Source organism: Sarcophilus harrisii, chromosome 1 (genome assembly GCF_902635505.1).
Source record: "Sarcophilus harrisii chromosome 1, mSarHar1.11, whole genome shotgun sequence".
Classification (NCBI taxonomy): Eukaryota; Metazoa; Chordata; class Mammalia; order Dasyuromorphia; family Dasyuridae; genus Sarcophilus; species Sarcophilus harrisii.
Window position 1 is genome coordinate 262477264 of NC_045426.1, and position 15397 is coordinate 262492660.

At 39.3% G+C, this 15397-nt stretch overlaps 1 protein-coding gene across 1 annotated transcript in view; it reads left to right on the forward strand.

Annotated features, from left to right (window-relative positions):
- Nucleotides 1-15397, forward strand: part of LOC100933026 (lysosomal alpha-glucosidase) — a 68571-nt gene that overhangs the window by 3028 nt on the left and 50146 nt on the right. The window contains exons 2-3 of the mRNA XM_012542814.3: nt 12749-12802; nt 14783-15337. Coding sequence (XP_012398268.2) covers nt 14807-15337 — 531 coding nt within the window. The 5' untranslated portion in view covers nt 12749-12802; nt 14783-14806. The remainder of the gene's footprint in view (nt 1-12748; nt 12803-14782; nt 15338-15397) is intronic.

The window sequence follows — 15397 nt, forward strand, 5'->3', positions numbered from 1 at the left end:
CTTTGGCACTCCAGGGTCCGCTTTGCCTGGGGATGGGCACTGAACTTGTCCCTTCTTTGGCGCAGGGAATCCCTGACTGAGAAAACTCCCCCTCTCATCGCCGATGGCAGCGAATTCTCGGGGCCCGGCCACAGCATGAATCCGAGACGGGGGGTGGGAGCGCTCGGGATACCGTGCTGACCCTCAGTACCGCGATCCGGGACTCTTTCTTAGGGAAAAGGCTCTCCACTCGCGGAGAGAGAACCCCGTGAACTCTGCGCTCAGATTTTCCCCCCACCTTGTTTCTTGCAGTTTGTGGCTGGGCTTGGATTTTTTCTTTTTTTTGGAAACATGGCCAATATGGAACTAAGTTTTGCATGACTTTATATGTATAACCGATATCATGTTGCTTGCCTTCTCAAGGGAGAGAGTTTAGAACTCAAAATTGTAAGAAATGCTATAAATAAAAACATGGAAAGAATACAATACTTAACACTTTAGATCTCCATCCTGAAGGGACTTTTTACAGATGAGAAAACTGAAGAAAGCTCAGTGAATTACACGACTTGCCCAAAAATACATAAAGGCCAGAGGCAGAATCTGAACCCGCATCCTTCCTCATTAGAGTGATTGCTCCAGGAGAGAAGGAGGGGAGGTATACGGACCTAGGGAGACAAATGACAGCAGCGTGAGCCCTGTGTTCGGAGTCAGGGAAGCTGAGATGGAACACTTACAAATGCTTCCTCTTGGGTGACTCAGGAATGATTTCTTTGTATCTCAGTTGCCTCATCTGTAAAATGAAGCAATTGGACTCAGCCACCTTATGTTGTTCTTCTAAAGATATGAAAGGTTTATTAAGTATCTGGCCTCAGATACTTACTAGCTGTGTGACTCTGGGCAAATCACTTCACCTTATCTGCTTCAATTTCCTCATTTGTGAAATGAACAGGAGAAGGAAATAGCAAACTAGTATCTCTGTCAAGAAAACTCCAAAGTGGGGTGATGAAATGAACTGAAACCACAAGGCCTTATGAAGTTTACAGTCTAGTAGTCGAGTGTAATAGGTGCCCAGGTAATTGTAATAGGCCATCAATAGATCAGTATTTATTAATCTCCTAGTATGTTTTGGGGCACAGTATTAAGTGCTGGGGTGACAAAAACAGACAAAAGACAATTCATGCCCTCTAGAAGTTAATGATGTTTAAGATCAAAGGTGAAAGGTGAAAGTTACTAAAGACTGGGTAGATTAGAAAGTCAAAGGTAAAAGGTGAAAGTCACTAAAGACTGAGGGAATTACAAAATCCTTCCTGCCTACTAAGATGTACAAGATTTGAGACTTCTATAAAAAATACTTATTGAAATAAAGAATAGCCTAAGTAATTGGAGAAAGTCATCGTTTATAATCTGACCACACCATCCAAATTACAAGTTTTAATGTTATGCGAATCACCTTAACCATATTTTACATAATTATAATTTGGAATATTTTGAATTTGAATACATGAGGTTATTGAATACACGAGGCAATTATCCATACCAATCGGGTTCCATCTGTACCAAATAGATCAATAGCTTCCTTCAAATTTCAGCTCAGATGCTGCCTCCTACTTAAGGCTTTTTCTAATCCCCCCAACTGCTAATGGAATTAATTGCCTTGGTTTTATTTTGTATGTTTATATGTATGAACATGTATGTATGTACATGCTTTCTTTCCTAGAGTGTAAGATTACCCCAGGGAGGGATCCTTTCTGACACAGTTCTTGGCACATAATCCAAAAGTTTGTTCATTAGTTGACTGATATTTCATATATTGAGACAAAATAATTTATATGAAGGAAAAAAAAATAGTACATAAATTTTGAGGGAAATAACAAAGGGAAAGCCAAGAAAGGTTAATACCAGACCTCAAATGATTTTATAAGGCAATATTTTTAAAATGTAGAAAGTTAGGATACAAATAAAAGAGTTGATTAGCAAAAATATCAATCTGTCTGGTCTGAAAATTTTATAAGGAGGTGGTGTTTCATTTGGGTTGTGAAGAATGGTAAGACTTAACAGAGAGGAAGATACAGAAAAACTGAGTGATGTCTTAGACCTAAAGAAATAGCATGAGCTAAGAAAAGGAGGCCAGAACATAGGGGCAGTAGCAGGAACTATTGTCCAGGTCAATTGGAATATAACGTTCATGGAAGAGGAGTAGAGAGAGCAGCATGAGATATAAAGGGAGAAAAGATTTGGGCAACACCAGACTACAAAGGACCTCAGAGAATACTAAACTAGAAAGTTTGAACTTGACTCGCTGGGAGATATTGAAAGATTTGGGACAAAGGAAGGTTATTACCAGATCTTTGCATAACGAAATTTTGGTACTGGATGATAGAAAATCGAGAAGAAAACTAGGGGAAAACCCCCCAGCTAATTCAGTTTTTAATTGTGAAGTTTTTGTTTAAAAATAATGAGTATCATTAGGGCAGAACGTTGCATATATTGCCAGAAGTGGGTCATTGTATTCAATGTTTTTGTTTAATTTTTTTCTGTTACAAAGGAGGCTTGATTTGTGTAGGGGGGAGGGGACTATTTCCAGAAATGATTGTGACATAAAACAAAAGGCATTAATTAAACTTATTTTGAAAAACTGATGAACCCCAAGAGGAAAAGTGAAAGAAGAGGAGGGGGGAAATTAGAAGGAGGGAGAAGTGGAGAAGTTTGAAAAGAAAGGAGAATAAGTCAGGAGAAATAGATATAGAGGGAGCCGTAATTAGATCTTAGTAGAAATTGACCAAACATATGAGACTCTTCTTGCCAACGCAAACTCCTCTATATACACGTATGCACCAGAGATCCCATTCCATCCAGTCTTTTCCAGCAAATTGTTTCTTCCATGATCCCCCCACTCTCTCACTAATTTTTATCTTTATCTACAGGCTGCTTCTTTACTACCTATAAACATGTCCTTGTTTCCTTCATCCTCAAAAAAGAAAACAAAAAAAAACATACCCCCAAGTCCCACAAACATCTCTTAACCATCTTTCCCCACTGGATATTGTCCCATATCTCTCTTTCCTTTTATGACTAAACTCCTTAAAGGGACCATCTACAGTATAAGTTTCCACTTCCTTTTCTCTAACTCTCTTCTTAATATGTATGTATTATACATATTAAGTATATGTATGTATATAAGTATGCATGTAAAAAAGTATATATGTATGTAACCATATAGTATGGCTTTATTCAAAGGAAACTATACTTCTCCAAACTTACTAAATACCTTTTAATTGACAAATCTGTTGGTCTTTTCTCAATTCTCATTCTTCTTGACCTCTCTTCAGCCTTTAACAATATCAATCACCCTTTCCTACTTGATACCTACTTTTGGTGACACTACTTTTTCCTGATCCTCCTATTTCGATACTCCTCAGCCTCCTTTCTGGAGCTATGTCCATGTCATGCCAATTATCCCTGGGCAAAATTCTAGTCTCTTTTCTCCTTCTATACTAGTCCCCTTAGTGATCTCATCTGCTCTTAAAAACTTAATTTTTGTGTCCATGTGGATAATTCTCAAATTTCCTTATCCAATCCAAAATTCTCTTCTTGCCTCCAGTCTTACATCTTTAAGTGCCCACTGAACATCTCTAAATTAGATGTTCTATGGACATTTTAAACTCAACATATTTAAAACTGAATTCATTATCTCCCCCCCCCCAAAAAAAATCCCAAATCCTTCCCTTTTCTTAACTTCCCTTTTATTGTTGAGGATACCATCATTCCCCCAGTCACCCAGGCTTGCAACCTAAGTATTCTTCCCATCTGCTCTTCTCTCACATCCTCTTTTCCTCCATCTAGTCTCTTGCCAGGACCATTTTGCTTTTATAAAATCTCTCCTCTAGGAGAGGATTCTCCTGTTCAAGGTTCTGATCACCTCATCCTTGGACTGTTATAAAGTCTGTTGGTTGATCTACTTGCTGTAATTCTCTCCCTACTCCAGTGCATCTTCTACTCAGTCTTCAAAGTGATCTTCTAAAGCACAGTTCATTTTCAGGATCACACATAAAATTATCTGTTTATTGTTCAAATCCCTTCATAACCTGTCCACACTTTCAAAGACCTTTGAGTCTTCTTATACTTTATATCCTCCATTCCGCCGTGTACTCTCAGATCCAAAGGACACTGGCTTCTTTGTTCTTCCTCAAACAAAACACTCCCATTTCCCATCTGTCTTCTGTACTCTCCTTCCCCTAAAACCTGGAATTCTCTCCTTCTCTACCTCCTGGCTTCCTTAACTTTCTTCATATCACAGCTAAAATACCCCATTTTACAGAAAGCCTTTCCTGTTCCCCTTTAATTCTAGTACCTTCCCTCTGGTGATTATCCATAATTTATCCTATATAGATCTTGTTTGTCAATAGTTGTCTACATATTTTCGCTCCCATTAAACTGGGAACTTCTTGAGAGCAGAGGCTGGCTTTTACTTTCTTTGTATTCTCAGGGCTTAGCACAGTTTCTGGCAAGTAAGAGGCTCTTAATAAATGTTTATTGATGGGCTGACCATTCATTCATTTACAGAACAGTAGGATCATAAATCCCTGCAAGAGATTCCTATTTTGATTGTCTTATCACGGCATGAAGATGACTTGGGTCCTCAGTAGCTCAGATGGTGATGATGATAATAATGCTGCTGCTGCTATATTTAATTTATAGCGTTATTCCTGTTGGCTAGTAGTAGATACTGTTTTCATCCTTTTAACAGATGGAGATTTAGGTGTCAAGAAGATTTTTCCTACCTCCACAATGTCCCTTTCTCCTCCTACACCCCATGCCTACTTTCCATACTATGGCAAGGCTAATCTCCTTTATGCATAGATGTGATCATGTTGCTTCTTTCACTCAGAAATCTTTAGTGGATCAGTCCCTGTTACCTACTAGATAAAGTTCAGTTTCTTAGCCAGGTGTTCAAAGCTCTCCATCACGGGCTGCTGCCCTATCTTTCCAGCCTTATCTCATTCTTCTGATCATCATGCTCTAACTCCATCAGCCTCCTCCTCCTTTGCTCCTGCTCTCTGCCTGAGAAGTCTTCCCTTCTTTCCTTTGCCTGCTAGTTTCTATTCATTTAGAGACCAGCTCAGTTGTAATCTCTTCCTTGATTCTCATCCATCTCTACCTCTCCTTGCCCAACCAGACAACAATCACCATTTCCTCAGAGATAGTAGTAGGAATACCGGACTTGGACTTGTGAAGATCAAAGTTGATACCCACCACTGATATTTAACCACCTACCTAATCTCTCAACCTCAGTTTCTTCATCCGTGAAATAGAAATAATAATACCTGAAGGATGTACCTTCATAAAAAAGTTGTGGGGTCAAATGAGATAATGTATCTAAAACATTTTTCAATCCTTAAAGTACCAGCTATGATAATTTGTATCTTCCTAAGGAATATGGCATGTAGTATATATTTTATACATCTACACGTGCATCATACCCCCTATGAGTCTATACATTGGATGAAAACAGGAACTCTGTCTTATATGAGCTTGTTGTCATGCCCAACACCTGACAGTGTTCTGTAAACTATAGGTACTTAATAAATGCATGTGTGAATTAAATTATCCCTCTGTTTGAAGCTTGAAAAACTTATTTTTTCCTAAACCTTCCTACCTATTCCTCATCCTTTCATAATACTTCCCTTGCCCATCTCTTATTCACTTAGTTATTGCTGTACCTATCATCTACCTATAAAGTAGCACTAGGGTGGGGACTATGCCTTAGTAAAACTTTTTATTGCCCCAGGACATGTCAGAGCAGCTCTGCACATAATATATGTGAAATTGAACACAGTAATAATTATTATATAACTTGGAGGGAAATAAAGAGTTTGAAAATCACCTGGATATGGACAGGAGAGGGAAGGGCAATGGTTAATGTCAACAAGTATCTTCTCCCCTCATCCTATTCCCCCCCAAAAGCTAAGTCAATGCTAGGCTGTAGAACATTAAAGATGACCCAGCACCACCTGCCCTCACTGAGTGGCACCGTGGATGGATTTCTTTCTTCCCAACCCATCCTTCTTTTCCCCATTGCTCAGTTCCCACAAGGCACGCACTGTTAGCTAAATGCTGACCCCCCCCCAAATCCTTCTCTCTGCTGTTTCTTCATCAGAATCTGTCAGAATTGTGGCTATCTATCCCAAATTGAATATAAACATGGCATCTCTCTCAATTAGAATATGCGATCCATAAAGGCAGGATTGTCTCATTTTCTCTTGTATCCCCATTTCTTAGAACTGTACTTAACATACAATTTTCCGATCTACTCTGTTCTACTAAGCAAGATGATAATCCCATTGTTCTTTGCCCAATATCCACAATGGATATCCCACCCATTGTGTTAATTTCAGTTGTATGTTAGGGGAGAATTAACAAAACGGAAAGCATCGAGAAAAGGGTGACCAGTATGGTGAAGAGATCAAAAAGCACGACGGGCAATACATACATATGTTTGTAAATATAGATACATATGTGTATATATATATATATATATATATATATATATATATATATAAATAATTTATATGTATAATATATGATATATATTGTGTGTATCTTTTTATTTATATAATATATCTTTGAATGTTTTCAAAATATCTACACTTACACATATGTATATATGAAACCAGAATATGTCTAAATACATATATGCATGTGTATATGTATATATGTACACAAAATGCATGTATACAGGTCATACCTAGTATGTATATGTGTAAATATACATGTACATATGCATACATAAAATGTAATCTGTACTTACACATATATTACATATAACAACATATATCCAGGTGTTTCCAAGGGAATTGCAGGTGCTGATTCAAGAGCCCACTGGGCAAACACATACATATAATATATATACATATATATGTATATATATACACACACACACACAAATACACATATAACATACATATATACACACACAAATACACACATATATGTATGCACACATAGTCAGAGATGCATATACATGCATGCAACTACATCGATGCAAATATATATATGTGATATATAATCTTATATGTGTATATAGATATATATATACATATTCAAAGTTGCATAAATATTTCTACATCTATCTGACTATATGCAAATATATAAACTATATATCTTATATACATACATATACCTAGATGTAAAGATATGTATAAACTCAGGGGTGTTTATATTTTGTCAATCCATCTGTAACCAACAACAACAGTTATATCAGCGAATGCTTATAGAAAGCATAAACTGTATTGTTGTAGTTCGGGACATGCAAAACCCATATTCCTGACCCCTAAGAGGTTGGAATCTAAAGGATAAGAGATTTTCTAGCTATAATCACTGTCCTAAAGTATTCCTCGGTAAGCCCTTTTTAGAGCAGTTTTGTTATTGGCTAATATTGTTGGATCAAGCTAGATTGCAGGAAGGCCACAAGGGGATATATTTTTTCTTCTAACAGATTTCTGTAATCATGCTACTCCTCTAGATGGCACAGTGGATAGAGTGTTGGACTTGGAATCAGGAAGACCTGAGTTCAAATTGTACCTCAGCCACAGAGAGAGAGACAGAGAGAGACAGAGAGCCACTCGCTGTGTGATACTGTGCTCTCAACTTCTCCCTGCCTAAAATGAGGATAATAGCACCAACCTCGCAAGGTAGTTGTGAGGATAAAATGAAGTAATATTTGTAAAAGCGCTTTGCAAACCTTGTATTATTAAAATGCTAATTGTTATTATTTTTAAATCTTCCATAGCTTCACCCTTCAAAGTTGTCCACCCTAAAAGTAAAGACTTCTGATCATGGCATTCCAGGGCCCAGTGCCAATCTATCCCTATCACCAGATTTTATGGTCTTCCCTTTCATGGGAAGCAGTTTTGCAGAGAGAGTGCTGGATTTGCCATGATAGGATTCAAAAGCAGAATTTGTTACTTACCATCTGTGTGGCTCTTGGGAAAATCACTTTACTTTTCTAGGATGAAATTTACTTATCTGTAAAGCGACCAAGTTACACTAAATGCTTTTAAAGGACCCTTCTAGCTCAAATTCCTATTATTAGTCAAAAAGCAAAGTGAATGGGAAGATCAAGGAAAACAAGAAATAGATCATAGAGCCCCAGGAAATATAAACTTTAAGCTGTTTCCTACAGGGGCTCTTTTCCCAGAATTCTTCCACTGCAGGCTACCACCACAACCCCGTGTGTGTGTGTGTGTGTGTGTGTGTGTGTGTGAGAGAGAGAGACAGAGAGAGAGACAGAGAGGCAGAGACAGAGATGGAGACAGAGAGGCAGAGACAGAAAAAGAGACAGAGAGGCAGAGAGAGACAGAGACAGAGAAACAGAGAGAGAGTGTGTCAAAGAGAGAGGAGAGGGACAGAGAAAGACAGACAGAGACAGAGACACAGAGAGACAGAGACAGAGAGAGACAAAGACAGAGAGAGAGACAGAGAGACAGAGAGAGACACAGAGAGAGAGAGAGACAGAGAGAGAGACAGAGAGAGAGAGAGAGAGAGAGAGAGAGAGAGAGAGAGAGAGAGAGAGAGAGAGAGAGAGAGAGAGAGAGAGAGAGAGAGAGAGAGAGAGAGAGAGAGAGAGAGAGAGAGAGAATTGTTTGCAAGTCATTTTCTGGTTTAAACCAGTCAAGGTTTTCTAGGCAATACTGAATGACTCCTTCCTTTCCTTCCACATCCCCACCCCATTTTTTTTTTGTCAGATGTAAAACTTAACACCTCTTTCTGAGAAATAAAGGAGTTGGAAAGGGTTAGAAAGGGGAAAAAATTGAGGACATTTTTTTGTTTTGTTTTGTTTTGTGTTTAGGTGCTTTGGGGGGACTTTTTATTGCCCAGCTCAGCCTCTTTCCATTAGTTAGGAACAGTTTCCCCTCTGAAAAAAACTTGCATCTCCTCAGTACTTCAAGGATCACGAAGCACTGTATCCACAGCAACCCTGGAAGGAAAGTCCTATGAGCGTCATTATACCCATTGTAAAGATGAGGAAGCTTAGAAATTCAGCTCAGTGACTAATCTTACAAAGTGAGGAGGTGCTAGTCAGAGTGTGACATGGAGGCTGGAAGACCTGGAGTCAGATCTGGCCTCTCTTCCTATGAAGGGTATGATCATGGGCAAATCCCTTCGCCCAACTGGATCACAGTCTTCACAGCAGTAAAATAGGATACAATAACATTGCACAGCGTCACAAGTGCTTTGGAAACCATAAAAATGCTTTGTAGCTGTTAGTTATTATTTAACTAACAGGGGTTCTTAAACTTTTTGTGTGTTCTTGACCCCTTTGGCAGTCTGCTGAGGCCCGTGGGCCCCTTCTCGGAATAATGTTTTTGAATATTATAGATCAGTCGAGTTTGGCTTTTGGTGACCCCATTTTAGAGTTTTTTGGCAAAGATACTGGAGGGACTTGTTTTCTTTTCCAGCTCATTTTACAGATGAGGAAACTGAGGCAAGTTAGGTGACTAGTCCAGGATCCCACAGCAGTTAAGTGTCCAAGGCCAGAACTGAGCTCAGGGAGATGAATCTTTGGGCAGATAGCGGAGAGAACACCTTGTCCAGAGTCAGAAGACTCATCTTCCTGAGTTCAAATCTGGCCTCAGACACTTACTAGCTGTGAGACCCTGGGTAAATCACTTAACCTTATTTACCTCAGTTTCCGTATCTATAAAAATCCAGAGAAGGAAATGACAACCCACTGCAATATCTTTTCTAAGAAAACCTCAAATGGGGTCATGAAAAGTAGGAAATGCCTCCAGATCAGGTACTTTATACATTATGTCATCCAACTGCCCCAAGTTTTTAAATATATAAAATGCCAAGAATTATGAAAGGATCCAATTATATTGAAATATGGTAATAAAAATATTTTTTTAAAGTTCAAGGAGACTATAAATCAACACATGCTATAGTCACTTCTTTTGTTCTGGTTTTTTTATCTCATGATTTTTCCCTTTTGTTCTGATTTTTCTCTCCCAACATGATTCATAAAGTGATGTGTGCCTTAAAAAAAGAAACAAATAAGCAAATAAAATTTAAAAATAAGAAGATTTAAAAAAGTTATAGACTCCATGCTAAGTGCTCCTCTTCTTTTAAAAATCCTGTTATAGATCAATAGTCACTTGACTTTCTTTGCCCCTCATGTCTATTAAACTGAGTTTTACAGTATAATTCATTCTGACTCTAGCCACACATTTAATGATTGAATTGGCCTTGGAAAGTTTTTAAAGCTTGTTCCTAATGGAGCCTGCAGAATTTCCAAACATGGAGCACCACTTAATTTTTGCCAAAGCTGGCAAACACATGAGGACAGAATAAACTTTCAAATAAAACAATGAAAACTTATTATGGTTTTGTGACTTTGTACACCAAAGTCTAGAAGCAATAGGCTTAATTTTCAGAAAAGGAGCTTAGACAAATAAAAGGGAAAGGAGTAAGGAGGAGATAGAGTTTTGTCTTTCCCTTGATTGAATCAAAATTCAAAGTCAAGAATCAACAAAAAAGAATGAGAAGAGATAATCAGGATATGGAAGACTGTGTACTAGCTCTGGAGTCAGAGGCTGAATTGTTGAGTCATTTTTCAGTCATGTTGGACTCTTGGTGACCAGGTTTCAACTTGAAATTTTCTAATTACTATTGTGGTGGCCTTGAGGACAGCCAGGTGGCACAGTGAATAGAGCACTAGGCCTGGAGGCAGGAAGACCTAAGTTCAAATGTGACCTCAAACACTAGCTGGGCAAGTCACTTGTCCCTGTTTGCCTCTGTTTCTTTATCTGTAAAAACGAGTTAGAGAAAGATATAGCAAACTACTCCATTATTTTTCCAAGAAAACCCCAAATGGAATCATAAAGAATTGGATATAACTGAACTGCAACTGAGCTCCATAGGGTCTCAGTTTCTTTGTGGACAGATTTTAGACTAGAGGACTTCTTTTAAGGTTCTTTCCTGGTCTATTAATTGATTCATCCTCTGGATCAACAAAGATGTTTGAAAGGAGCATCAGGATTCAAAATCCCAGATTCTCCCGTGACTCTTTGATTGCTGATTAGTTCTGTGACTTTGAATAGAGCCGTTTCCTTCCATGGTGCTTCCAGTTCCCCCTTTCTAAAATGAGAGAACTGAACTAGAGTTGGGGGAGGGAGCAAACTACCTACAGCTGCCTATTTTTATACACCTATAGACTAAAAATGAAACGTTTTTTGCATCTTAAAAATAAAATTATGGTATTTTAAAATATATTAGAAAAAAACCAACAATAACCCTACATTATTAGCTCACTGGCCATTAAAAAAAAAAAAAAAAAAAAAAAAAAAGGACTAGATTTTGTCCTCTGGCTATATTTTGCCAAATACCAGATTAGATGGTTTCTAGAATCTCTTGCAACTCTGATATGTATCTAACTTGGTCAGATTTCTTTCTTGATTGTGATCCCTTTGGTTCTTCTTGAGGTTGTCACTTAAAAAAAAAAAGACAACAGATAAATATTTCAATAGCAACCCCCCCCCCCAAAAAAAAACTAAACAAATGGACAAAAACTTAATATGCAAATTCCAAAGTGGGTTTTTTTTTTTTAGGAATAAAAAGGCAGCTAGCTGGCTCAGTGGATAGAGTAGTAGATGTGTAATCAGGAAGACTTGAATTTGGATCTTGCCTAACTTACTAGCTTTGTGACCTCTCTTGGTCTCAGTTTCCTCATCTGCAAAATTGGGATTAATAACAGTCCCTATTTTTCAGGGTCATTGTGAGGATCAAATGAGGTAACCCAAGTAAAGTGTTTTACAAATCTTAAAGTGCTTCGTAAATACTAGGTACAATTATCTTACCCCTCTTTGACAATACTCTTTCTTTTCAATTAAGCTACTATATTTATATTAATTAATGTTCATTCTTTCTAAGGGTCTCTACTTTGAACTGTATATTCAAAGGCCAGATGGGGCTTCAGAAGAAGATATTTATCCACTCTATTCTTTTTAAAAATTTTATAATTATTTTGTTGTTTTGAGGAAATGGGGGTTAAGTGACTCAGCCAATAACCTGGTAGCTAATAAGTATCTGAAGACTGATTTGAACTCAGATCCTTCTGATTGCATGGGCAATTCTCTGCACTACCTAGCTGTTCTTGCTTTATCCTTTAGAGATTTTTCTTTGTGGCCATCTGAAAGAGGATGCTGTGTCTCTTTCTACAGTGTCCTTTCAGGGTTTGCCAGCCTATCATTTAGTCTGGAAATCACTGTTGAAACCACATTGCTCATTTTTATTATAGCTAAGTCCCAACTTGTCAGATAGGCTAAATAGTTATTCATAGGATCAAAGGAGATTGGCTGTAGTTTGGGGAAGACCATATTTTAGGGGTTTTTTTTAACATGATGTCCCATGATACATGATGTCCCTAATCCTAAAGGTTTCAAGCTAAATCTGGGAAGTGAAAATGGAGATAGGATGGAAGTTGACTTTTCTATCTATAATGAGTCATTCAATTAGCAAAGACTTATTGTTGAATAAATTTGAATGCAATTGAAAAATTAGCACCTATTATTTATCAGGCACTAAAGGGTGCTAGATATAATAGAAAGATAAAACTGAAATAATTCTGTCCTCAAGGTTTGGACATTCTGGAGGGAGCTGGGAGAAGGAGGCAGAGCATAACATACGCAGATTAATAAATGCAAAATGCATACAAAGTTGAATTATCAAAGAAAATGATTTTATTTATTCACATAACCTCTTCTCTCCACAGGATCTCTTCCCGTTACTGCTAGAGGCAAATTCTCTCTCAAAAATTTGCTCTTAGGTAAGTTTTTCTGCAGCCATGTTCAAAATAAAAGCAGGTATTTTAAACAAATCATTTGGTCTCCAGCAGGGCTGTTTCATTTGACACCCCCTTTGGTCTCCTATTGCCTCCCTCTCTGCCTTGTACTGTTCTGACCCAAACTGGTTGGATACTTTTGTAAAGGTTTTCCTGATCCTACTCTCAGTGAGAAAGCCTCTTGGCTCCTTCATACAGGGAGGATGCTGGGAGTGGCTCACAGCCTTCTAGTTTGTCAGGGGCTGGGGTTCAAAGAGCTTTCTCTAAGGCACTGGGGATGTGGCTTTGTCATTTGGGAATAAGATGAACCCTAAGTAGCCACACCCAGGTAACTAATAGCACTGTGTAACACCATGTATGACTAATATGGATGTCATATGCATATTCCTTTTTTCTGGTTGGGAAAAAGGAGGAAGCTGTAGAATCTTGGATGGACAAAGAAGCCCAGAGTGATGTTCTCAGAGTGTGTCTGGACCATAACTTATTATTGGGCATTAGAAAATAATGGAAGATATGGTTTATACAGTAGATCTTCCTTATAACCCTCACCCAGCATCCCTGGCAAGCTGGGGCCCTCCTGAGGTCTCTGAAGCCATAAAATACAAGCTCCTCATTTTACAGATAGGGAAACTGAGGCCAGGAGATTCAGTGACACAGAGGCACTATTGGAGATGAACTTTAGTCTTCTGGCTTCACAATGATACTTTTCCCACCCTATAAAGCAGCATTCCAACACTGAGAGTCTGGTGCAGATTACAACATATTCTCTTCTCACCCCCCCCCCCCAACTATCTTCCATTTTTTATTCAGGAAAAATCAGGCTTAAATTAAACTCAATGGCAGCCCTAAAAAGAAATGACAAAGGGGCTATCTTAGATGCGAGTTCCTTGAGAATAAGGATTCTCTCTCTCTCTCTCTCTCTCTCTCTCTCTCTCTCTCTCTCTCTCTCTCTCTCTCTCTCTCTCTTTCTCTCTCTCTCTCTCTCTTTTGACTTTATGTCTTGGGCACCTCGGGTAGTGCCTCGACATAGCAGTTGCTTAATGAATAAATAATAAATGGAATTGGATTTCACTGAATTGAATGCTTGGAAAGATGCAAGGATAACCCTACCTACCACTTAGAGTTGGAAAGGTATGGAAGTTGATGGCAGACAAATATAAATAAGAGCAGATCTATCTTGCCAACTAAATCTTCTCCATTAGATCCTTGTTCAGTCATATCTGACTCTTCATGACCCTATTTAGGATTTTCTTGGCAAAGATATTGGAGTGGTTTGCCACTTCCTTCTCTGGCTCATTTTACAGATGAGGAAGCTGAGGCAAACAGGGTTAAGTGACTTGTCTAAGGTCACACAGCCCTAAGAGTCAAAGGTCGAATTTGAATTCAGGAGGATGAGTCCTTCTGACTCCAGGCCTGGTGCTCTATCCATGAGCCACATAACTGCCCAAGTTACATCCCAGCCATAATCAACTTAGCCTCTCCCAACCTAAATCTGTTGATCAGGGAAAAGGCCCAAACTCTTACTAAAAGTGAATTTTCTGTGTTAGCTAGAAATCCATGAATTTCATTCTACACCTCTCCCACGTTCCTAATAATAACAAGGAGTTAGATTATCTCAATCCCAGGTGTAGCATTTTGGGTTTACAGGACATATAACAGATTTCCCTGGTTTGCTATTCCTGGCTATACATCTATACTTAGAGCCTATTGCACTTTGCAGCTCTTTATGAAGAGGAGAATTCCAGGACCAGAGACTGAGAAGAACATTGAGACTCCAGGCAAATTTGTGCTCTAATCCTGAGAGGGCTCTGGCCCTGTTTTTTAAGGGGAGCTTCCTATTGGGTCACCAACAAAAAATACACAGTATCCCCAAACAATCAGGTTTTGCTATTTCTGTTGATTGCACTTGTATGAAGTTACCATATTTTCCTTTTATGTTTTCTCCCCAATTTCCCTGCTCCCCAGGCTTCTTCATCCTCAGAACTGGCAATGAAATCGTACCACAAATTGCCCACCCATGTGACTCCTGCTCCTGGTCCTTACTGTGAGGAGGAAGAAGAAGAGGAAGATGAGGGCCATGGCCCCGGCTTCCCCGCTGTCAAGAAGACCCTGTCCCTCAGGTGGCGGTGGCTAGGAATGGCTGTGGTGGTGGGGGCTGTCCTGCTGGGGGGCACCTTCTGGGCCGTCAGCCTCCAGAGACTTCCTGGAGAGCCTCTGGGGAGGTGCAGCCCGGTTCCCGAGGCCCAGCGATTTGATTGCTACCCTGAGCGGGACGCGGTGGTGACCCCAGAACTCTGCCACCTGAGAGGCTGCTGCTTCCTGCAGAGCGGCAGCCGGGGAGGGCCGCCCTGGTGCTTCTACCCCCCTGACTTCCCCAGCTACACCCTGCAGTCACTGAACAGGACCGAACTGGGCTTCCTGGGGCTGCTGACGAGGACAGTGAAGACCTATTATCCCCGGGATGTGCTGGAGTTGCAGCTGCAGGTGGATTTGGAGACAGACACCCGGCTACACATCAAGGTGGGAGAAGGCAGGTTCCCTGGGTCACAGCATGGCAGAATCTTAGACTTAGGCCTAGAA